The sequence below is a fragment of the Bos indicus x Bos taurus genome, chromosome 23 (assembly GCF_003369695.1).
Source record: "Bos indicus x Bos taurus breed Angus x Brahman F1 hybrid chromosome 23, Bos_hybrid_MaternalHap_v2.0, whole genome shotgun sequence".
NCBI lineage: Eukaryota > Metazoa > Chordata > Mammalia > Artiodactyla > Bovidae > Bos > Bos indicus x Bos taurus.
The window spans coordinates 4,404,587-4,430,313 of NC_040098.1; the positions used below are offsets into that span (position 1 = coordinate 4,404,587).

Sequence of the window (25,727 nt, forward strand, 5' to 3'; positions counted from 1 at the left end):
CTGGACCATATATTCCTCTTCTGGAACAACTCTGGGAGGTAGGTGCTGTTCCCAGTCATAGATGAGGAATCCAGGGTTCACAGAAGCTGTGACTCAAAGGCGTGTAACAAGGCCATGTGGCCAGTAAATGCCTGAACTGGTGGTGAAAGCCCTGATCTGTGGGCCTCTTACTTTATTATAGTGAGGCAGAGAATTCACCAGATTGGGAACAGTTTTACTTTTTTTCAGCTTTCTGCCTTTTCTCTGTGGCTTTGATTGCTCTCAGGTGACCTGTAGCATTCTGTTTTGGGGGAGATTGCCTGCATTACTAATAGCTTAGGGGGCCTTTTTGTGTTCTATTAGCCCTCCTGTAAGTGCGTGCAGTTTGCAGGCCTGTCACAGCGAGAACACTGGCGAGTGAGGCCCTCACAGGAGGATCTCAGACGCTATGGCACCAGGCTTTGAAGCAGATCTTCTGATTCTGTCACACTGCTGGACAGATCACGTTCTCCCTGGAGAGGCAGCGCAGCGGAGAGAAGACGAGGCTGTCTGTCTCTGGCTCAGCAGAGTGGGAGAGAGAGCCTGAGACCTGAGCTAAGGAAGCAGAGGAGAGCACCGTCACATCTGAATTATGAGCTTGAACCCCAGGCAGTGGTCCTCTTTAGCGGCGATCTGAATTACGGCCAGCCCACGGTTCTGTTAGTACTCCTTTGGGTCCTTGAATCTCTGTCTCTGAGAGTCACATGGCTCTAGGGGAAATGATGAGGCAGACAGAGTTTGTTTTACCTCTTAAGAGCCTCTGTGTCACCTCTTCCTTTTATCAAAATATCCTTCAGGATGGACGCTCACGCCCTTATTCACACTAACGGGTGAATGACTGACATCACTTACTGTTTCCTGTATGGGAGAAACTGGATTAGAAATAAAAAAGCTTTAAACTAGAATAATGAATCTTTATTTTATGAATCATCCTTAGAGTTACCATATGATCCAGCAATCCCACTCCTCGGCATATATTTGGTGAAAACTGTAATTTGAAAGATACATTCCCCCCAGCGTTCACTGTAGCACTGTTTACATCAGCCAAGACGTGGACGCAACCCAGAGGTCCATTCAGCCACGAAAGAGAATGAAATAATGCTATTCGCAGCAGGATAAGTGGACCCAGAGATGATCATACTAAGTGAAGTAAGTCAGACAGAGAAAAATAAGTATCATATGATATCACTTATCTGTGGAGTCTACAAAGATGATACAAATTGATTTATTTACAGAACAGAAATAGAATTACAGACATAGAAAACAAGCTTAGGGCTACCAAAGGGGAAAGAGGGGGAGGAATAAATTAGGAGTTTGAGATTAGCAGATACTCATTATTGTATATAAAGTAGACAACCAATGAGGACCTACTGGATAGCACAGGAAACTGTACTCAATATCTTGCAAAAATCTGTAAGAGAAAAGAACATTAGAAAGAACACGTTTGTGTTATATAACTGAATCACTTTGCTGTATCCCTGAACCTAACACAACATTGTAAATCAGCTACACTTCAGTTAAAAAAAAAGAATGAATGTTAATTGCTGGAATTCTAGGCGTCAGTGTGAAAGGAGGTGAGAAGTTTTTTCAAGTCCCCCAAATTATATACTTTTTGTAATCTGCCATCGTTGCCATTCTAAGTACTTTTTGTCTGGTTTTCATTTTATGTTTTCCTTGTAGGATGCTATAAGAATGCATTGAGTATCGTGTCAGGCAGGCATTGTGTTAGATGCTTTACACACATGATCTCATTTTAGTAGTGTCTGACATCCAAGGAGGTGGGTGCGAGTCACTGCGTTTAGAATATGGGCAAGTCAGAGAGGTGAAATGACTTTCTCAGGGTAGTTTGCGTGGTGAGATCTGGTGAAGGTCCTGCCTGGTCTTCCGTGAAATTGTGAAATGTGAATTATTCGAGGTGTTTCTATTTCCCTAACATGCAGTAAATGTGAGTCAAGTTAGGGTTCCCCAGACAAACAGAACCCATGGAACACACACACACACAGATTTATTTTCCAACATCTCTAGGACAGTCCGCAGCCTGGAAATTCAGGTTAAGAGTTGACATTGCAGCTTTGAATCTGAATTCCATGGGACATCAGGCTGAAAACTCATGTTGGGTTTCTGTATTGATTCTTAAGGAAAATTCCTTCTTTTTTGAGAAAATTTGCTCTTTGCTCTTAAGACCTTCAACTGCTTGGATGAGGCCCACCCACGCTATGGATGTGCTTAGCTTGAAATCGCATCTGAAGAATCTTCACAGCAGCATCTAGACTGGCATTTTGCCAAAAACTCTGTGCCATGGCCTAGCTGAGTTGACATGTAAAATTAGCCATCAGACTAATAAGTGGTTAATTTATTAATGCAGTGGTTTTCACTGAATAGATTTTTTTAAGGTAGCTGAATTCCTTACCTGCTCACTTTCCAGCTGGTTCTGGTGCTGTGGACACAGACACAAGACCAGTTCAGGAGGAAGCGCAATGGCCCCCAGGGGACGGCTCTTCACTTATTCCATGGCGTGTGTGTGTTTCTGGTAGGAGTCATTGTATTGTTTTCTGAACACGGATATCCATTAAAAAAAATTCTTGGTCTTATATTATTGTTGGAGGAAGTGCTCAGGCTGACTGGGAAAGCACCAGTTGAGAAGGAGAGAAGGGAAAAACCCTTAAGCAGGATTTCATGGTCAGGAGTTGCAGCTGGGAAGGGGAGGAAGGTGGGGTTGGAGTTCAGACTAATCCCAAGTGTGCAGCAGGACTAAGCGGGGACCTGGAGAGAGAGCTGTGCGGTCAGCTCTGCAAAAGCAGGAATGGATTTGTCTTAAAAGCGCAGGGAAAAGAGTTTACCTGTTTTCTTGTTATAGAGAAGTCAGAAAAACAGGAGTATTGATAGTATTTTTTAAATTTTATTGAAGTCTAGTTGATTTACAGTGTTGTGTTAGCTTTTGCTATATAGCAAAGTGACTCCGTTATACCTACATTTATTGTGTTTCATCTTCTTTCTCATTAATGGTTTATCACAGGATATTGAATACAGTTCCCTGTGCTCTACAGTAAGGACCTTATTGTTTATCCTTCCTATATATACTAGTTTGCATCTGCTAACCCCAAACTCCCAGTCCTTTCCACCTCCTCCTCCCTCCCCCTTGGCAACTACAAGTCTGTTCTCTATGCTGTGAGTCTCTTTCTGTTTTGTAGATAAATTCATTTGTGTCATATTTCACATTCCATATGTAAGTGGTTATCATATGGTATTTGTGTCTTTCCGACTTACTTTGCTTAGTATGATCATCTCTAGGTCCGTCCATGTTGCTGCAAATGGCATTATTTCATCCCTTTTTATGGCTGAATAGTATTGCATTGTATAAATGTACTACATCTTCTTTAGCCATTCCTCCATTGATGGACTTTAGCTTGTTTCCAAGTCTTGGCTATTGTGAATAGTACTGCTGTCTGTCTTTTTCCTAAAACCTTAACCTCAATAGATTTAGGTTGGTGGAAAATAAAAGCCAGGTTCATGTGCAGGCTATTTCTGCTTCCTGTTTGGATACCTAACCTCCCCTAGGGATAAAGCAGGGAAGATTCTCCGATTTCTGATTATCTCTCTGAAAAAGAGATCTGTTACAAACCAGAGGACACCACGTAGGGGCCTTGGACCACGTGGTGGTTCTGCATGGATCTCAAGTATTTTGGGGCTGGGATAGGCAGCAGATCTTTGGGAAAACTCAAATGTCAGTGAAGAGCATTTGAAATCTACTTTGCATTGTGATTGGACTGGGTTGCCAGCAGCGTGAAGCATCCCGGTTGGGCCGCTTCCAGAGACCCGGCTGTGGCAGTGGCCCTCCTTGTGGTGGGCTCTGCTCGCTGGTCCCACGCTGGTGGGGCCCACAGCCCACGGTTACCTTCCCTGAACACGTGGAGCCGTGGAGCCAGCCCTGTCTTCCTCAGAAGGTAGAAGCCAGACACTGCAAGCTTCATGGACTTGGCTTCACTTCAACGATAAAAGCTATTTTTTTTTAACGAAAAACTAATTCTTCCACCTAATTGCAGTAGTAACTGAAGTGGGAGAATAGCTGTGTACAAGCTGTTATCTAGAGTCTCATTAATGAAGACAGGTAATGAAATGAAGGTGTAAAGACAGCCTTGTTTGTTTCAACAGAAAAGAATTGCTTTTTTTTTTTCCCCCTAAAACGTGTTTGTCTAAATTTTCGTTGTTTTCTACAACAATGAAGACAATGAATTTAAAAGGATATTGATTTTAAAAGCAATTGATTTTAAAAAGAATAAAGGCGAAGTGCACTGGAAAGATACAAGGGTATCTCAAAGAGCTGAGGGCTTGGTCAGCGAGGATGGGAAGGACAGATGTGAGGATGATGTGGATCTGCCTCCTGAGAGCAGCTCCTTAATGTGACCTAGTTCCAGGCACTTCCAGCTTCTCTGTCTTTCTCTGTTGGTTCAGTGTTTCCTGGAATGACAGTCATATAGGCTTACCTGGACTTAGTCCCTGCCCAGATTACACAAACATCTCCCTTGTCCCCCACCACTTTTTTATTAGTTACCTTACTTTCCATTTTGGAGTAAGGTATGATCAGCCAGGGATGTGACTGGGTAGCGTCAAGTGACGCTCAGGTTCCTGAAGGCTCTCTACGTGTTGGCCTCTGAGCTCAGCACTTTTCAAGTATCCCGCATCCTGCCCCTGCAGCCCCGTGTCTCGTATACTGTTTCGTCTCCCACTTCTCAGATGAGCAAACCAAAGCCCAGAGAGGCCCAACAGTTTCTCAGGTCCTAAAGCTTCTCCCTGACATCCAGTCTTTAGCAGGTCAGTTCAGCTCACTTCAGTTGCCCAGTTGTGTCCAACTCTTTGCAGTCCCCTGAACTGCAGCATGCCAGGCCTCCCTGTCCATCACCAACTACTGGAGTTTATTCAAACTCACGTCCATTGAGTCGGTGATGCCATCCAGCCATCTCATCCTCTGTCATCCCCTTCTCCCACCTTCAGTCTTTTCCTGCATCAGGGTCTTTTCCAATGAGTCAGTTCTCATCAGGTTGCCAAAGTATTGGAGCTTCAGCTTCAGCATCAGTCCTTCCAATGAATATTCAGGATAGATTTCCTTTAGGATGGACTGGTTGGATCTCCTTGCAGTCCAAGAGACTCTCAAGAGTCTTCTCCAACACCACGGTTCAAAAGCATCAATTCTTCAGCGTTCAGCTTTCTTTATAGTCCAACTCTCACATCCATACATGACTACTGGAAAAACCATAGCCTTGACTAGCTGGACCTTTGTTGGTAAAGTGATGTCTCTGTTTTTAAATATGCTGTCTAGGTTTGTCATAGGTTTTCTTCCAAGGAGCAGTCGTCTTTTAATTTCATGGCTGCATTCACCACGTGCAGTGATTTTAGAGCCCAAGAAAATAAATTCTGTCACTGTTTCCATTGTTTCCCCATCTATTTGCCATGAAATGATGGGACCAGATGTCATGATCTTTATATTTTGAATCAACATTGGAACAAGTCTGTTGTTCCATGTCCAGTTCTAACTGTTGCTTCTTGACCTGTGTACAGATTTCTCAGGAGGCGGGTAAGGTGGTCAGGTATTCCCATCTCTTTAAGAATTTTCCACAGTTTTTTGTGATCCACACAGTCAAAGGCTTTGGCATAGCCAATAAAGCAGAAATAGATGTTTTTCTGGAAGTCTCTTGCTTTTTGATGATCCTGTTGGTAATTTGATCTCTGTTTCCTTTGCCTCTTCTTCAGATCAGATCAGATCAGATCAGTCGCTCAGTCGTATCTGACTCTTTGCAACCCCATGAATCACAGCATGCCAGGCCTCCCTGTCCATCACCAACTCCCAGAGTTCACCCAGACTCATGTCCATCGAGTCAGTGATGCCATCCAGCCATCTACCTCTGTCATCCCCTTCTCCTCTTGCCCCCAATCCCTCCCAGCATCAGAGTCTTTTCCGATGAGTCAGCTCTTCGCATGAGGTGGCCAAAGTACTGGAGTTTCAGCTTTAGCATCATTCCTTCCAAAGAAATCCCAGGGCTGATCTCCTTCAGAATGGACTGGTTGGATCTCCTTGCAGTCCAAGGGACTTTAAAGAAGTTCTCAATTCATGTACTGTTGAAACCTAATTTGGAGAATTTTGAGCATTTTTGATAGCATGTGAGATGAGTGCAATTGTGCAGTAGTTTGAACATTCTTTGGCATTACTTTTCTTTGGGATTGGAACGAAAACTGACCTTTTCCAGTCCTGTGGCCACTGCAGCGCCTTAAAAGCACTTTCACAGCATCATCTTTCAGGATTTGAAATAGCTCAACTGGAATTCCATCACCTCCACTAGCTTTGTTCATAGTGATGCTTTTCTAAGGCCCAATTGACTTCACATTCCAGGATGTCTGGCTCTAGGTGGGTGATCACACCATCATGATTATCTGGGTCATGAAGGTTTTTTCTGTACCATTATGTGTATTCTTGCCACCTTTTCTTAATATCTTCTGCTTCTGTTAGGTCCATACTGTTTCTGTCCTTTATTGTGCCCCACCTTTGCATGAAATGTTTCCCTGGTATCTCTAATTGTCTTGAAGAGATCTCTAGTCTTTCCCATTCTGTTGTTTTCCTCTATTTCTTGGCATTGATCACCGAGGAAGCCTTTCTTCTCTCTCCTTGCTATTCTTTGGAACTCTGCATTCAAATAGGTATATCTTTCCTTTTCTCCTTTGCCTTTCATTTCTCTTTTCTCAGCTATTTGTAAAGCCTCCTCAGACAACCATTTTGTCTTTTTGCATTTCTTTTTCTTGGGGATGGTCTTGATCACTGCCTCCTGTACAATGTTCTTCAGGCACTCTGTCTATCAGATCTTATTCCTTAAATATATTTCTCACTTCCACTGTATAATCATAAGATTATATTTGATTTAGGTCATACCTGAATGGTTTTCCCTACTTTCTTCTATTTCAGTCTGAATTTGGCAATAAGGAGTTCATGATCTGAGCCACAGTCAGCTCCTGGTATTGTTTTTGCTGACTGTATAGAGCTTCTCCATCTTTGACTGCAAAGAATATAATCAATCTGATTTTGATATTGACCATCTGGTGATGTCCATGTGTAGAGTCTTCTCTTGTGTTGTTGGAAGAGGGTGTTTGCTATGATCAATAAGTTCTCTTGGCAAAAGTTTATTAGCCTTTGCCCTGTTTCACTTGTACTCCAAGGTCAAACTTGTCTGTTACTTCAGGTATCTCTTGGACTTCCTACGTTTGCATTCCAGTCTCCTGTGATGAAGACAACATCATGTACATCTTTTAGCTTCATGACTAACAGCGTGGATGGTAGTTGGGGTTTGGTCTCTGCAAACATCCTGTGCTAATACCTTAGGATTCCACATGCATGATCATACCCATGTCTTCTTTCCAACAGAAAACCTCCCACAACCTAGAGTGGGGTGGGAGGAACACGTGTGGAGCAGGGTTGACCAGGGGAAGGATTAGGAGCAAAACCAGTGGGCTCAGCAGTGTGGTGGGGGCAGGTCCAGCTCAGTTCGCAGCGATCACGGGCCAGTTCTTCCTGAATCCTGCAGCAGGGTCTGGTTCCCAGGGTTCTTGGGGATGGAGCAGAATGAGAGCGTCAGGGGCATCAGGGTCTGGTTCCCGGGGTTCTTGGGGATGGAGCAGAATGAGAGCAGCAGGGGCATCAGTAGGAATGTAGCAGCACTCTTTCTGTCTGACACCAGTGAACCGACGTCTTTGATTGCCCTCTTTGTTTTATTTTGTCTTCTCTTCAGTTCCCTTCTCCTTAGTTTTTAAACGTCCCCCTTTTATTGATTACCATCATCCCCACATCCCTGCCTCTGTCATTCTTAATCTCTGCATGCAGCAGTGTCTTTCTTGCCTTAATTTATTGGAGGGCCCTAAAGTCAGCTGCCTGCAGGGGCAGGTGTCATAAATGGATAAAGAGGCTAGTAAGCTCTGTGTTAGCCTGGAAAGCATGTGTTCTTTCTAGAAAGGGGAAACTATCTCTAGGATCAATGATCCACACCTGCAATTTCATGTAAAATTCCCAATTTTAAATGTTTGCCAATAATTTTTAAAAGTCGGCAGGCCAAAGACATGGAAACAACCTAAACGTCCATTGATAGATGAATGGATAATGAAGTTGTGGTACGTGTGTGTGTGTGTGTGTGTGTACATACATATATACGTATGTATATATACATACGTATATCTGTAGTGCTCTGCTTAATCGCTCAGTTGTGTCCAACTCTTTGTGACCCCACGGACTGTAGCCCTCCAGGGTCCTGTCCATGGGGATTCTGCAGGAAAGAATACTGGAGTGGGTAGCCTTTCCCTTTTCCAGAGGATATTCCCATCCCAGGGATCGAACCCAGGTCTTCTACATTGCAGGTGGATTCTTTACCATCTGAGTCACCAGGGAAGCCACTGAAGTGGGTAGCCTATCCCTTCTCAGGGGAACTTCCCGACCCATGAATCAAAACCCATGAATTCTTTACCAGCTGAGCTACCCCGGAAGCCCATATATATCTACATAGATATATAGCTATAATAGAATACTGCACAGCCATAAAAAGCGATGAGATAATGCCATGTCCAGCAACACGGATGGACCTAGAGATTATCACACTAAGTGAAGTAAGTCAGAGAAAGACAGACACCATATGATATCACTTATGTGTGGAATCTAAAATATGACACAAATGAACTTACCTGTCTACGAAAGAGACTCACAGACACAGAGAGCAGACATCTGGTTGCCAAGGATTGGGAGTTTGGCATTAGCAGATTCAGACTATCACATGTAGAATGGATGAGCAACAAGGTCCTACAGTATAGCACAGGGAACTGTATTCAATATGCTTTGATAAAGCGTAATGGAAAAGGAAATGAAGAAGAATGTCTGTATATGGATATCTGAGTCACTGTGCTATACAGCGGAAATTAATGCCACATTGTAAATCAGCTATATTTCAATAACATAAATTTAAAAAGTGGGCAGGGGAACACAGTGCGTCTATGGCAGGGGTCCCCGGTCCATGGCCCGCTAGGAACCGAGCCGCACAGCAGAGTAAGTGGCGGCGAGTGCGCGAGGCCCGTCTGTATCTGCAGTCACTCCACAGTGCTCACATTCCCCCGGAGCGCCACCTCCTGCCAGATCAGTGGAGGCATAACAGACGTGATGTGCTTGAATCATCCCGAAACCATCCCCTCCCCCTGGGCTGTGGAGAAATTGTCTCCCACAGAACCAATCCCTGGTGCCAAAAAGGCTGGGGACCGCTGCTCTCCGGGAGAGCCTTGTCAGCATTGCCAGTCTGGGGTGATACGGTCGGAGGAAGGCAGGGGGCTGGAGCAGTAAAGCTCCATCCTGGCTTCCGCAGGAACCACAGGTGCTCCTGCATCAGACCCTTTCTCCTGCTTGACTTTGTGCTGTAAACCATATTTTTACACACATATTTATATTGTCCCATGGAAGACTTATTTCACAGCCTAGTACATGAAGATAAAATGATGGTATTTAAAAGTGGGCTCTCTTAATCACCGTTACTCTCCTGGTTGGATGTCAGACTCTTCCAAAGCAGAAGCTTATGGATGCTTAAGATACATGTTTAATTGATTGGTATAAATAATCATCCATTCAAAATATAAAATTAAGTATTATTTAGGTACAGAGCTGTTTTCAGTGGTTTTTGTCTTCTTAATGTGTTTCTGTGTCGTGGAACTATTTTCAGAGTTATGTTTTACTTTTCTTTGAGGCAGATTTTTAAAAATTCCCTTCCTTAGTTTGCAAAGCCGCTCAAATGCAAACTCGTTTGTAGATGCTCAAATGCAAACTTGTTCTTTTTTTCTTTGTCATATTCTTTTCCGTTATGGTTTATTACAGGACATTGAGTATAGTTCCCTGTACCATGAAGTAGGACCTTGTTATTTAGCCATCCTGTGTATAATTGTTTGCATCTGCTAACCCCAGAGCCTCAGTTTCTCTCTCTCCCAGCCCCTCCCACTAGGCAATCACAAGTCTGTTCTCTCCGTCTGTGAGTCTGTTTCTGCTTTGTAGATAAGTCCATCTGTGTCACATTGTTTTAAAAATGCTCATTTATTTGGCTGTTCCAGGGCTTCACTGCGGCACACAGGGTCTAGTCCTCTGACTAGGGATCGAATCTGGGCTGGGCCGCCTGCCTTGGGAGTGACGCATCTTAGCCCCTGGATCACACTGGGGAGGCCCTGTGTCATATTTTAGATTCTGCAAACTAGTTCTCAGTGTCTCCGTTTCTGTAATTTTAATATGATTTCATTAAGGTTGACATGCAAAAAATTTTGTGGTATTTTTGAAAGATTTTTGCAATTTTCAAACAATTTGAAATTTTACAAATTTCAAACAGTTTCAAACTGTTTTGATACTTCTCATGGTCTTTCTTTTATTTATCTGTATGGGAAGAGGATTTATGGAGGTGTGAGAACACCCCGGGCTGGAGAATCTTGGGGTTGGAAGAACATGGAGTTGGTGTGAGGTTGTCCTCAGTGAAGGCTTGGTCTCTTGGGTAGGAGGGAGCTCCCTGACGCTCAAAGCTGTCCTTATCTGAGCAGTCATATTTTTTGGAATGTTTTTTCATCATTGTGGACTGACACCTGTCTCCTGGTCATTTCCGTGCTTTGAACTGGAGTAAATACAGAGCAAGTCTAATCCTTTTGGGCTCTCCAAATCCATGGTAAGAGATTTGAGGGCTGTGAGCGTGTTCTGTGTTCCTCTGAGGCCTGGGACATTCTAGGGCACTTTGGTGTCCAAAAGACCCAGGTGGAATTCCAGCTCCACCTTGGACTGAGAGAACGCCTATGGACAAGTGACTTAACCTCCCTAATCATACTTCCTTACTGGGTTACTGTGAGAATTAAATTGGACAGTGAGTAAAAATGCTCAGTCCAGCCCCTGACCTCAGTCACTGAATAAACGATGCAGGGTAAGAACTTGCTGGTTAAATTGAAAGGAAGGAAGTCTTGCAGAATGCCTGAGAGCTGAGCCAAGACAGCCTAGACCTGAGGCTAGGCTCTTCAGGAAATGAGTCTGGTGCTTACTTTGTAGAGCATCCCTCAGAGCTACAGAAGGCGTTGGGGAGCACTTCTCCTGCCTGTATCCCATCAGTGAGGCTGGTTGCCCTGGAAACCTAACACCAAGGACCACTGTGACCGGAACACAGTCTCACACGCTGGAGAGAGTTTGTGTCCTGAATCTCAGTGTCCTTCTTTCAGAGGCTGGTGAACTGGGCTTCTCAACTTAGAAGGAAACCTTGGACTTCCTTCACTTTCTGCCGCAAATCTCCTCCCTGAATTGGATCTAAGAACCTTCCAGCTCCACCTCCCTCTGACGCCCCTCCACCCAACCCGCTCTCCTCTAGCTTCACCAGGCTCTCCTCCTGGTTTACAGTTCTGCAAATCTCTCCTGAAAGAAGAGGGTGAAAGCCGACCTGCTGCTGCTACTGCTGCTAAGTCACTTCAGTCGTGTCTGACTCTCTGCAACCCCATAGACGGCAGCCCACCAGGCTCCCCCGTCCCTGGGAGTCTCCAGGCAAGAACACTGGAGTGGGTTGCCATTTCCTTCTCCAACCTAGGCCCTACCAAACCAGAAGTCTCCCCGCTTACTATTTAAAGGTAGCTTCCAGTTAAGAGGCTGATTAGGAGTCATTTATTCAATGAGCAAGTACCTGCATTGTTCAACTAGTTTGGGAAGCATTTTAAACTAAGACAAGCACACAGCCCCAAAGTTTTCCCTAAGTTATTTTGTCTTCAGCGGGTTAAACACATTTTCCAACATTTTCTGTTTTCTTCCACATCTATTTCTTTGTGGTAGAGATGGTTTTCCTTGAGATCTCTAAAATCACATAGTGTGCCCTTCTTTTGGACTTATTTTCAAATAGAAAACTAGTATGGAAGAATAGTCTTGGGCCAGATCAAGTATTTTTATACACTTTGTAAGAAGTTAGTATTTAGTATTTGTGCTTACCTAATCAACAGAGTTTTAAACAAAACTGGATCTTCACTTATTCTAAATTTTGTTTTTTTGGTGGGAGTTTATATAAAATATATAAAAATTATGTGATACTGCACCAATGTTGTGCTCGCTGGATTGTGTATTAAGTGAATAACACCAAGGCACCTTTTAAATATCTTTCCACTGTTGGAAAGATGTAACTGTGATTGGGACAAAGGCAGAGAGATCTGGGGTCCCTTTGAGGTTGGCATCTGTTTCGGTTCTTCTCCAGGTGTCTATGAGATGCTCTGGGGGACCTGGGTTCACTCCCTGGGTTGGGAAGCTCCCCTGGAGGAGGGCATGGCAAGCCACTCCAGAATCCTTGCCTGGAGAATCCCAGGGACAGAGAAGCCCGACAGACTACAGTCCATGGGGTTGCAGAGTGGGACACGACTGAGCGACTTTCACATGAGCAATTACTTAGTTAGGTTCTGTCACCGAGGACATAAACCCAGGGGATCTGATCTTGTGAGAACAGGCCTGGACTAAGCAACACACACAAACCATAAAAGACCTTGCTCTGTGTTTCCCCAGCCCTTCATTTTGAAAATATTCAAATTTACAGCAAAGTTGGGAGAGCAGTACAGTGAAGACTCACTGTTAAGCTGTTGCCACGTTTACCAATTCCTGTTTATACGGAAACAGCTGAGAGCGAGTGCGGCAGAGTGAATTTAGATAGGGATGCTCTTCTTCGCAACCAGCATACCATTTGCACACCTCAGAAAATTGACAGCAGTCTCCCAGTATCAGCTAATAAACAGTTGGTGATCCAGGTGCACATTCTCCCCGTTGTCCCTAACATGTCTTTTTAGCTTAAAGAGAAATTCAGACTCCCACCAAGGCTCATAACTGTGTTGTTAGGCTTCCATTGTCTTTTTAAATTGAGCAGAGTCCCCACTTTGGGTCGGAGAAGGCAATGGCACCCATAGGGTCGCGATGAGTCAGACACGACTGAGTGACTTCCTTTTCACTTTTCACTTTCATGTATTGGAGAAGGAAATGGCAACCCACTCCAGTGTTCTTGCCTGGAGAATCCCAGGGACGGTGGATCCTGGTGGGCTGCAGTCTACGGGGTTGTACAGAGTCGGACACGACTGAAGTGACTTAGCAGCAGCAGCAGCCACTTTGGGTAGTGTGTGTGTTCTGTGACATTGACCTTTTTCCTCTTTGAAAGAGTCCAGGATAAAATTATCTTCGAATATCCCTCAATCTGAATTTGTCTAATTGATTCCTCACAGGCTTTTTATTCTCTTGTTAAATTTTTGGAACCGTGCTTACAGCAGCCTGCCGACGTCTCAGGTGTGCGCGTTTGTGAGAGCCCATGTGTCCGCCTCTGGGCCTTGGGCCGTCTGGCTACCTCTCCAGGTCTTATCTCCGCACTGATTTCTTGCTGCCTTCAGAGAATGCTGGGCCAAGGCAGTTTCCTGGCACCTTCCTGGCACCTTCCTCCAGATCCGGGTGCTGAGGCTGGGCGGCTTCCAGGGTAGGCAGCTCCATTGTGCTAGTCCAGATCCCCCACTGGGGTTTCAATTAGAGCGATTATTGTTTAGTTCCCCTGCTAAAAATGCCGCATTATGTCACTATCCTGGCTTTAGGAGATCTGGGTTGTTTTTGCACCGTGGGAGTGAATTGGCGATTAGGAAGGTCCCTTTGCTCACTTTTGGTGATCTAATCCAGCTGCTCAGACTGCCTTCCCAAGGAGGCTGTGCTGACACAGCACGTGGGTCTCTGTCCCTCACAGCCTAGCTGTTTGTTCTTGGTCGCAGAGATCCGCTGTCAGACTGGAGGACTCTCACAGTCCTTTATTTAAGGAAAAAGGCTAAATATTAAACCATGATGACCTGGGCCAGCTTTGTCTTTACTCTCCTAATTACCTTTCTTCACTTTTGAATACTGCACATTCTTTCCCACTCCCCACTTTTTTTGTTTTCAACACGCAGGCCAAATGGGGTTGACAGTTGATGATGTACCTTGGGGGCTTAGTCCGGAGCCAGTGAATCCCATAAAATCACACTTGAAGTTTGTGTGTCTTTGCTTATGGGCTCTGGTCTGACTTTTAGAGGTGTCCGTGAGCCCCAGACAGTTAAAATCACTGGGTTAAATGGTTGTTTCTTTCTATAGCCTTTGATATTTTCTCTGACCCTTGATGTAGTATCTTCTCCCTTTCAGTAATCTTTTTGTATACTGTTTGTTTTACGTTAAAAAATTATAAGGAATAAAATTAAATTCATTCATAGCATTAGTCATCACCCAGAGATAACTGCTGTTTACACTCTGGTAGATAGTTACCTGTCTGCCTATTTGTCTAGATATCATCTATCTTTCTATTCATTTCCACATACACACACACACACACACACACAGAGACTTTTTTTTTAATAGGAATCATTCTGTATGTACCCTTCCCACTTTGCTAAATGTAGATCAATAACATTTTTGTTTAATTGCTGCAAAGTAGTCCATTGTATGGTTATACTGTCACTTACTTAATGAATTCCCTATAGACAGATATTTATATTTTAACAGGAATCAAACCTTAGGCAACAGGAGCAGAGCAGGAGGAACTTGGGTCTTTTCTGGTCCCAAGAGTTCTCTTCCTTTGTCTGAACTTTAAGCCCCACATCGAAGGCGAGGCCTGGACTTTGGGTCAGAGAACACATTTGCTTTTTCCAAAAGAAAGGACTGTACCCCCAGCTCTTTCCTTTAACCCCCATGGCAGAGTTGTAAAGCGGCAAGTCATTTCAAATCAATAAAGAATAGTTTTGGAGGGTCAGTCGACTTCAAAGCAGCTTCATTTGAATCCATTCTCAGGAAAAAGAATATATATATATATATATGTATGTATAACCGGATCACTTTGCTGTACATCTGAAACTAACACAACATTGTAAATCAATTGTACTTCAATTTGTTGCTCAGTCGCTGTCTTGTCCGACTCTTGGCAACGCCACGGACTGTAGCAGGCCAGGCTTTTCGGTCCTTCACCATTTCCCAGAGTTTGCTCAAATCCATGTCCATTGAGTCGTTGATGCTGTCTGACCATCTCATCCTCTGCTGCCCCCTTCTCTTTTTGCTTTCCATCTTTCCCAGCATCAGGGTCTTTTCCAATGAGTCTGCTCTTTGAATCAGGTGGCCAAAGTACTGGAGCTTAAGCTTCAGCATCAGTCCTTCCAATGAATATTCATGGTTGATTTCCTTTAGGATTGACAGGTTTGATCTCCTTGCAGTCCAAGGGACTCTCAAGAATCTTCTCCAGCACCACAGTTCAAAAGCATCAATTATTCAGTGCTCAGCCTTCTTTATGGTCCAACTCTCACATCCATACAGGGCTGCTGGAAAAACTATAGCCTTGATTGTACAAACCTTTGTTGGCCAAGTGATGTCTTTGCTTTTTAATATGCTTTTTAGGTTTGTCATAGGTTTCCATCCAAGGAGCAAGTGTCTTTTAATTTCATGGCTGCAGTCACCATCTGCAGTGATTTTGGAGCCCAAGAGAATCTGTCACTGCTTCTACTTTTTCTGCTTCTATTTGTCACGAAGTGATGGGACTAGATGCCATGATCTTACTTTTAAGCCAACTTTTTCACTCTCTTCTTTCACCTCATCAAATATTAAATAAAAAAGAAACAGAAAAACAATTATCAATGGTTCATCCAGTTTGCCTGATATTAGGAAAGGACAGGTGAGTGGTGGAATTTTCAGCCTCCCACCTGGAACACTTGATTTAGAAAGTCTGCTTGATTCACTGGCATGGATGCCACTGACATTAGAAAGAATGCAAATTTACTAAGATTCGAAATATATTTTCCCCAAATTTGAAGACAGAAACCATAGACAACCTTCATTGATTAAAATAAAAGCATTCATTTAATCACACACTTAAAACCTAAAAGACTAAATTCAATAGCCCTTAAAAGGTGGCCAATTTAGTCTCTATCTTGTTGGCAGCTAAACAGCCAACAGCAAACACCACCAATTAAAATAGAAAATTCAAATTCAATAAAGCAGCCAGATAAGGCTAAAAAGATATAGAAAAAAATTTCTGTACTGCTGAGTGCATATGTCTAAAATTTAAAAAGTGAATTAAAAGGTAATTCTCAGAATATGAAGCATGTAAATGATAAAAAAAAAAAATCTGTTCTCAGTTTCCAAGGTTCACATGGGCCTAATTTTGTATAGTTTACCTTATATTTAAAGAGTGTTCATGAAGATTGTTGTGGGGAAAAACCAAATGCTTTGATGGTTAGCACTCGAGTCCTGCAGCCTGGGAGAGACTTGGCTGTGTACAAGCCAGCGTGCTTTCCCTCCGTCTGCGTGTGTATTTCCCTGCGCTGTGTTGTTGAAAGAGGTGCTGCTGATTGCCTTGTCTTCCTTTCTCTCTTACCCATTCACCAAGGACACGTCCAGATTAGAGGCTGCACCAGTCAAACACCCTTGGGTCCAGGGTTGTAAATGTTCCCATCTGGCTGGGTGATGAGTGGTGTTTATGTCATGGCATAAATCATGTTTTGCTCTTCCATTAGCTGAGACTCTAATCATTAGAAAAATTTACTTCATCTACAAAAATCAATAATCAGAGTTTTTGGATGGGGGTGGTCCTTTAACCATTTATTCCCCAAGTCTGTCTCTAAACAACCAAATGACTACTCTCACTGAAAGAGTGCATGAAACAACAAGAAATACAAGCTCACAGATAAAAGTTGACCTTTCTTAAGGACAGGTTGGAAGCCAGTTTAAGGAAGACAGAAGGCAACCAAGGAAACCCGTTACCCTTTTGAAAGTCTTTAAGAATGTCATCCTTTTTTGTGGACCTACCCAGCATCACAGCCTTATAGAGCTCAGGACGAATTTTCAGAAAAACATGGAAAATAAAGTAGGTTGATAGTAGCATCCTGTGACTGACTTAATGCCTCCTCACAACTCTGTGGATTCCAATGAATACAGAAAATCAGTGGAATTTATTTATTTGCTTAGTACACGATTTCCACTAAGAAAACACACAAAATCTAAATAAATTGATAATTAGCCAAAGCGATGCATTTCATGTAAAATGGAAAACTGCTTTTGAGGGGACACAGTAAAGCCAAAGATAAATCTTAGACACTTTGCAGGAGATAGTATGTTTGCTTTTAAAATGATGGTGTTGGTCACTACATGTGCATCAGGACTTCATGTCGGTCATGCCTGACTAGACCGAGGCCAGATCCTGATTCACTTCTGGTTTATCCCTCGTGCTTTGGGAGGTTGTCACACAGCCTTTTTTTTTTTTTTTTCCCATGGATGCTTTATCTTGTTTATAACCCTGTTCACAGCACAGTTAGCAGTCTCCTTTCAGTGGTAAATGAGTGGCTCACTAGATTATCACAAATTTAACCCAACCAAAGAGGAAGGGCTAATGACTGGTGACTTTTCCCTGCAGGGCAGACAGCCGGACACGCCCTGCGCCCGGCTCCGCTCCTGCAGGGAGGACAGAGCTCAGGCCGCGCACGCGGGTCCGAGCCGCGTCTCCGGTTTCCGCGTGTGATGACGGGGCAGGCCGGGCCGGGGAGCTCTTTCCCCTCCCCACCGCATCCCTCCGTCTCCATCGCTGGCAGCTGTTCCTCTGCTCGAAGTTTATATGATCTCTAGAGCTCCAAACCGAGTTCAGACGTTTGTTTACTGGCGCTGCCTTTGGCTTCGGCAAACAGCCTTTTGTACTCTCCAGGTCTGCAGAAAAGGCTCTTCTCAGAATCAGCCCCTCCTCCCTCCTTCCTCCAGAAGAGTCTGGGAACTAGCTTCAAACTCAGGAAAAAAAAAATGAACTGAAAAGAACGAGGGGCTCAAACCTGGTCGGAGGGGAGACTCGGAGGGGAAGCGGAAAGGAGTCAGGACTCAGCATCCTGCGTTTGTGCTTTGTGTTTGCAACTTGGAGTGAGTTGCATTAATGAATTAAGCAGCAGCTCGTAATGGAAAATCTCGGTCCCGGCCTGGTGGGGGAGCCAGATACTATAGATTTGTAACAGGAAGGCTGTGGATTCTGGCTTCATTGTTGGGCCAGTCATCTGTGAGCTGGTGGCCGGACCACAGGCCACACACTTGGGTGCCCATCTTCCTGGAACCGGAGCTGCCCAGGCCTTGTGGCTGGGCTTGGAGCCGGGGCCCGGAGAAGATGGTGAGCGCTGGGGTCAGCCCTGGGGCGCGTTCCCCCCGCCGCTCGGAGGAGGGTGGGGGACAGCGGACTCCCTTTGGGGGCAGGGAGGGGGCTGCTGAAATGGACGAGCTGACGCGAGTGCCCTGCCATTGATGCTTTTCTCTGTGTCATCCCCTGTAGAGCTCCGGGAACGCGTCCTATCGCTGCTCCATGTCTTCCTCTGCGGATTTTTCTGACGAAGATGATTTCAGCCAGAAATCTGGCTCTGCATCTCCAGCTCCTGGAGACACCTTACCCTGGAATTTGCCTAAACATGAGCGATCGAAAAGAAAGATCCACGGGGGCTCGGTGCTGGACCCCGCGGAGAGGGCTGTGCTTAGGATCGCAGGTAAGAGCGAGCGGAGGGGGGGCCCGGCTGGGGGGTGCAGAGAGGTGGAAATTCACCCACCGGCTCCCCGGGGGCCCTGTCTGGCCGGGAGCTGAGGCTTAAGGTGGGGGAGGAGGATGACCATGTTTACTTTCTGTCCCGATTTTATCGAAGGAGCAATTGGCCCTGTCTGCTAGTGACTAAGCTGTTTGGCCCCGTCTTCTGGTTGGAGGACCCGATATCTTTGAAACCAAGAGGATATTTACAGGCATCTGCGTTGAAGTTTCCTATATGTGTGCAGTCGCCACCGTGACAATCTGAAAGTATTAATTCAGTGTTTCACAGTGTGTTTGCTGGAAGCTTCGTTTCCCTGTTGCCTGGGAGCTCCGAGCCACCAGATTTATCAGGGGGCTAGATTCCTGGGTTCTGGTACCCAAGATTGCGTAGGGCTCTCTACAGGTTTTTTTTTTTTTTTTTTTAAGCATAGCATCTGTATTAGCATCATATGTTCATAGCAACTCCTGCCTTTGGTGCTTTTGAGGGTTTAGCCATCATGCATCCCTGATTAATTAATACATGGGAGGGACCCATGTTTCTCTTCTGTTACCTGGTGTTCCCTTGCACTGCCTGTAGGTCCCAGAAGGGATGGCTTGTTTTACTCAGCTGTAAGCTGAGCCTGCTGTGGAAATCTATCCCCCAGCCTGCAGTGCCTGTGTGGTTTGTGTATATATGACCTATGCTTTTTGAGGTGGTTGTTACCTAATTTTTTTCTCAGAAATGGCAACGGGGTAGGTTGGGGTGTGTCCCGGGGGCCTCTCTTGCAAAGGCCAGAGGCGAGGTGTTTACCAGAGTTGATTTTTACTGTGGATTGGGCCTCTTCCCCCTCCGTCTCTCCCTCCCAGGCCCCTGCCCACTCAGTTTCTCTTGCTTCCCACCATCATGCAGAGCTGGGACTTGTCTACCTTCTAGGGGGCTGCAGGGGACTAGCTCAGATCCTGGCCACCATGGTGGCCGAGAGTCCCCCGAGGGTCCCCTCAGTGGGATTTTCTGATTACGGGAAAAATAAACAGCGCCCAGCCAGCCATTCTCTCATCTGGGTTTCTGGGGCAACAGCCTTGAGCTTCTCCTGGCTTCTTTTGTGAGATGCTGGCTGGTCTCGCCCAGGCCTTTGACGCGGAGGGTGGAGGTGGGCAGGGCAGGGAGGATGGAAACAGTTTGGGAGCCAAGGGAGGGTGAGCAGGGCAGCCGGGGGGTTGTGGAGGGCTGGGTGGGCACCGGAGGGTCTAGTCACCAAGGCCGGATTCCCTGCCCGGTCATGACACCCCCAGGGGGCGGAGGAAACAGTGCCGGAACCAGGGTACCAGATACTCATCTCGGCGGAAAGGGAAGATGGTGACAGGTGGTGCTCTGTGGCAAGCCTGGGTCTCCAAAGCAGGATGCCTGGACGGCGGAAGGTGCTCCTGGGCTGAGAGTTTTGATGGTTGTGGCAGAGATGGGCATTTTGCTTTTGGTAGTGAAGGAGGGGCTAGGGGAGAAGGACAGGCACCTGTTTGTCGGGGGATGAGATCACATAAACTACTAGACAGGCAGCCAGCAGCGGCTGGCGGTAGTAGCCGGCGGCGTGTACGGCTGGTGGGGAATGGAGGACCCGGGGGTTCTGATGGGGTGCAGTGGAAAAGTGGGCACTGGGGTCATGGGAGTCTCGGCTCTGTGAGGGCGAGGCCACACCTTACTTACTGTAAAGGGTTTGCTATGAAGTTAGTGGTAGTTGCTGCACTGGAGACCTCCGAGTTACGGACTTTAAGATTACATTAGTTCTTCAAAAATAGAACAAAAGAAAATAAAACAACAGACAGAATAAGCGGCTCTAGTATGGACGTGTACTAATGACCATGTTTAAAATAAACACTGGTAAATTGGCTATTGCACACAAGTTACATCCATCCTCACACACACAGCATAGGCTGAGGGGTCAATAAACACCTGTTTCATCATCATATGGCTAAACTATGAAGTTCAGATATATTATGTGTTAAACTTGCCACACAGCATCCAGGTAAGGGGACAGGTCATCTGAGGGGATGTGGTACAGTGGAGAGCTGGAAAACATATCATTCAGGTTTCAGCTTCTCATTTTATTAGGCATTTTCGCACTTGGCCTGAAACCTAATCTGTCTGTGAAGTTCATCCCTAATAAGAGACAGGGCAAGGGTCAGAAAGGGTGTGGGGATGTCCACTGTGTTTATTATTTAGTAATAAAGGAATTGAAAGTTGGACACGGTTATTTGTGTTTAAGGTTGTAAAAATAGAATGGAATGAGGAAATGTCTCGAGTGGAGAAGACCATATGGTTTGGGGGATCCCGTTAGTCACTCTCGTTCAATACATGTTTATTACGCTTCTGGGACAACATGAAGGTGCATACTTGGTTCTGCCTTGAAAGCAGTTCTAACCTCACACGCGCGAGTGAGAGAGTCACAGCAGGGTGAGAGGCCAGCTGTGACGGCTTTGAGGGCCTGGATGAGGAGAACCCAGAGGGAGAGTCTGATTACCCCGGACCGAGAGCAGGCCGGCAGCTTCCCGAAGGGCTGCTGGGGGGCTTGCTGCGGGAGGGGCGATTTCACTAGCCTGATGGACTGGTGCAAACTGGAGGTCATGTCCGCGGGATGGAGCTGCAGACACACAGCAGGGAGGTGGGTTCAGGTGGAAACTGCAAGTCATCTGTGCAGCTGAAGCCTGGGATTTGTAGGGAAGAGTGGGAACTGTTAGGACGCTTTGGAGCAATTCTGCAGAGACTGGACTATTTAGCTGTCAGTGGTGCAGAATCACTTGAAGATGTAAAAAGCAGTGTGATGAGATAATCAGATGTACATTTCCCGGCGACGATGTCACATGTCTGATACTTTACAATTTTAAAAGTGATTCTGCATTTATCGCAGTGTCTTCATGTTAAAATCTGAGCCTATCATGCCATATATGCTCTCCTGATCTCAGGGTCAAGGTGAAAATGACATGGTAACATGGAAGGAAAGGGGCTTTGTTTTCTTTAACATCGTAACCAGCAGATCTGCTGTTTTTGCCTGCATGATATCGTAAGCTGGGTTTTTCAGTCTTGAAGTGCTTGTGAAGGTATATGGTTGGTTAGTGATGATGCTATTTTAAATTATGGATATTTGTCCCATGTGAATTCTTTGAAGTGAAGAATTGAAAGATCTTCGCAGAGTTAGACTTGGATTTTAATTCCTCCTCTATCCCAAACTGGTTGTGTTTTCTTGGACAATTTACTGAACATTTACTTCTTAGCTTCATTTTGTCTATCCAAGGATCATGGTGGCTATGGTGATTAAAGTAGTAAATGCAAAACATTTTGCAAATTCCCTGACACATGGTAAATGCTCTGTGAATGAGGGTTGACTGATGGCCCTATGCACCTGATGAAAAGTGAAAGTGAAAGTCGCTCAGTCATGTCCGACTCTTTGTATATACAGTCCATGGAATTCTCCAGGCCAGAATACTGGAGTGGATAGCCTTTCCTTTCTCCAGGGGATCTTCCCAACCCAGGGATTGAACCCAGGTCTCTCACATGGTAGGCGGATATTTTAGCAACTGAGCCACAAGGGAAGCCCATATGTTATCTCATTCAGGCTTCTTGACAATTTTGTGAAGTAGGCACTGTTATTTTCAGGGCTTCCCAGGTGGCACAGTGGTAAAGAATCCACCTGCCAATGCAGGAGACCCAAGAGACACGGGCTCGATCCCTGGGTCGGGAAGATCCCCTGGAGTAGGAAATGGCAGTCCACTCCAGTATTCTTGCCTGAAAAATTCCATGGACAGAGGATCCTGGAGGGCTGCTTTGCATTGGATTGCAAAGATTTGGACATGACCGAGTGACTGAGCACACACACTCTTATTTTCTCCATTTTTTTCAGGCCAGAAATCTGCCAAAAGAGGAGAGACTCTTCCCGAGGTTCTAGGAAGTGGTGGAGCTAGGATCTGAATTCAGGCCATTTTGACTTGGGGGACCAAGCTCTAAACTGCTGTGCTTTTGCCGCTTCCTCGTGGAATACACTAAGATTATTAGCAGATTGAGCCTCGATTATCATTCCAGGAATATACATTTACCCCAACAACTACCAGTGCTGCTTGTTCCTTTTGACTAGTTCCTTAAATGAACAGTTAAAAATCACTTGAGTGTGCAGTTATTATATTCACAAAACTGGGTGCTTGTGAAAGTCGCTGTCGTGTCCGACTCTTTGTGACCCCATGGCTATATAGTCCATGGAATTCTCCAAGCCAGAATACTGGAGTGGGTAGCCTTTCCCTTCTCCAGGGGATCTTCACAACCCAGGGATCAAACCTAGGTCTCCCGCATTGTGGGCGGATTCTTTACCACAAGGGAAGCCCAGGAATACTGGAGTGGGTACCTATCCCCTCGCCAGTGGATCTTCTGGACCCAGGAATCGTACCAACTGAGCTATCAGGGAAGCTACTGGGTGGCAATTTCTGATTAAGGCTCAGACTATGCCCTCAATGACCTTATTCATTGGGAGGGAGACAAGACAGTTTAAATTTTTTTTTAAATTGAAGTAAAATTGATTCACAATGTGTTAATTTCTGCTATACAGCAGCAGTGATTCAGTTATATATATATTCTTTTTTTCATTTTTTTTTCTCTCATGGTTATCACGGGATACTAGTTCCCTATGCTATACAGTAGGACCTGGTTTTTTACCTATCATATATATAATAGTTTGCATCTGCTAATCCCAAGCTTCCACTCCATTCCTCCCCCCAAGCCTGTACCCCCTGGCAACCACAACTCTGTTCTCTGTGTCCATGAGAGACAGGAGAGTTCTGAGAGACTTATTTGTACGTATGTGATTTGTAAATGGAACGACTCTTAGGGATTGAATTGCTAATCCTTTCAGTTCTAGGTGTCCCATATGGATCATGCTTGTTGCTTCATGAGCTAATGTGCACATAAATGCATGCCAAGTCGCAAGAAAATTCTAGTGATCCTAAAGGCTTAGTGGGATGTGAGATCAAACTCAGATCAGTGGTCAGGATAGAAAAGAGAAGGGTGGTCTTATTATGTTTGGAGTCACATAGGCCAATTACTAATGCGAAGTAAAGCTTTCCAATTCTAACTTAAGGAAGTTTTATCCAGAGTATACAGTGTTCTCAAGACTACTCATTCCCATGTAACAATTCATGGAAATCGGACCAGATTCACATCACTAAAAAAGAAAAAAAGACTCATCAAGGACAAAAGGTCAGTACTCATGAAAGAAGAAATAGGGAGGGGAGATGTGGCCAGAGTCATCAATCAGAGTCAACAATGAAGTGGCTCATCTGATAATAGTAACAGCGAACACGTACAATGTTGACATGTCACACGTTTGTGATATGATGATATGATATGATGAACTTTATGATATGATTATCCTGATGAAGACAGGGTAAGTCACTTGGCCACATCACACCGCCGGATGATCCGCGGCGGGGAGGAGCCGGTGGCGGAGCCTGGTGTCTTTGGCGGCGCAGCGGCGCGGCCAGGCTCTGGGGGGCGGCAGGGAGGGGCCGCCGGCCGGGCCGGGGCTGCGGGGCGCGCAGGCGCAGGCGGCCCCCGAGGCGCGGACCCCGGCTCCCCCGCCCGTGCGCCCCGCGCTGTCGCGGGGCCCGGCCCTTCCGCGCGGCCGGCCGGTCCCGGAGGCTCCCCCGGTCTCCCCCGGAGCCCCGCGGGGGTTGCGAGCGCGGGAGGCGCGATCCGCGGCTTTGTTTCCCAGGCACCTGTTGTGGGTCCCAAATAGAAACCTCGCCCCTGGGATCCGGGCGGCGCCCCGCGCCCGGGGAGGGCGGGCCGGGGAGGGGCCGGGCGCTGCCCGCCGGAGGCCGCCGCCCGCCCGCCCTCTCGCCCGCCCCCTCCCCGCGCTCCCCCTCCCGGGCGCGGGCGCGCGTCTGCGGCGCGGCGGCCAGGAAATGCCGCAGATGCGCCGCGGAGCACCGCGGGCGGAGGCAGCGCGCGCGTCCTCCCGGCCCCGAGCGGGCGCGCAGAGCCGGGCCCAGGCGGCCGCCGCCTCGGCTCACGAGGGTGCAGGCGCCCGTCGCCCCGCGCCCGCCTTCGCCGGGCCCCGGGCTCCCCCGCGCCGCGTGGCGCTGCGCGCCGCCGCCGGGCTCGCCTGCACGGACCGTTGCTGAGACCCCGGGGCGTCTCTCCGGCCGAACCCCTGTGCGCCCCGGCGCTCCCCCCTCCTCGCGCGTTTCCGTGCCCGCGGCTGCCCCTCGCTGACTGCGGTCCTGTCCGGGTTTCGAGCGGGAGAGGGGGCTCGGCCGGTCCCCGCTGAGATAAACCTGGGCATGGCGGGGTACCTCTCCCCGGCCGCCTACATGTGCGTGGACGAGCAGGAGTACCTCCAGGCCTACGAGGATGTCCTGGAGAGGTACAAAGGTATGTCGCCCCCGCCGCCTGGGCGGGGCACAAACCTGCGGGGTGACCGTCTCCTTTGCTTGACAGGAGCCACTGCTGCTTGGGCACAAGTAAACAGGTGTCTGGACCAGTCCTGGGACTGAACCTGGTCTTTGGGGGACGGGGTTCCGTATCCCACCGCAGGGAGGGTGGCCGGGTGGGCGATGGCCGGGAGACACCGTCGGATGGGCAGTACAGTGCGGGGGAGGGGTTTGGTTTCCAAGAGGCACCTTGCGTTTTTCTCCTTTGTAAAAAGCTCTTAAGCACTACGCATAATCATCCTTCTTGCTGGGAGGGTGGTTACAGGTTCATTCTCCGTGGGATTACTAAGGCATTGCTGACCTTGCTTGATACGGGGTATTGGTTAACCCTTAAAAAAAGGTTCTTAGCTTCTTAAATAAATGGACTGTTTCACCACTGAGAGCATCACCAAATCGTTTTTCTTAAAATGATTTTATTTGAAAAGTTTATGGTTCGTGACTATATTAAATCTATTCCTACCTATCGTAAAGGTTACTTGATAGTGTGATGGATGAAAGACTTTCGTCAGAGAGTCTGTTGTAAATTTAAAGGTGAAGGAGTATATTTTGAGATATTTTTCTGCCTGTCCTTTACGTTGGGGAAATTCTATGATAAATAGTATTGACGTTTTAGCATTGTGTTTATTTTGACTTTATAGTTAAATGAGAGGTTAGATTAAAGAACACTTTCTCATCTTAAAG

General features: G+C 46.3%; 1 protein-coding gene across 21 annotated transcripts in view; it reads left to right on the forward strand.

The window, feature by feature from the left end:
* The window catches only part of DST (dystonin), a 520,430-nt gene that overhangs the window by 85,442 nt on the left and 409,261 nt on the right, over positions 1 to 25,727 (forward strand). For 15 of the 21 annotated variants that reach the window (XM_027524344.1, XM_027524350.1, XM_027524347.1 and 12 more), the window contains exon 4: positions 18,354 to 18,561. In XM_027524344.1, coding sequence (XP_027380145.1) covers positions 18,354 to 18,561 — 208 coding nt within the window. Of the gene's footprint in view, positions 1 to 18,353; positions 18,562 to 24,718; positions 24,988 to 25,727 lie in introns of those variants that run through there. The other 6 variants (XM_027524356.1, XM_027524359.1, XM_027524360.1 and 3 more) reach the window with 4 other exon arrangements.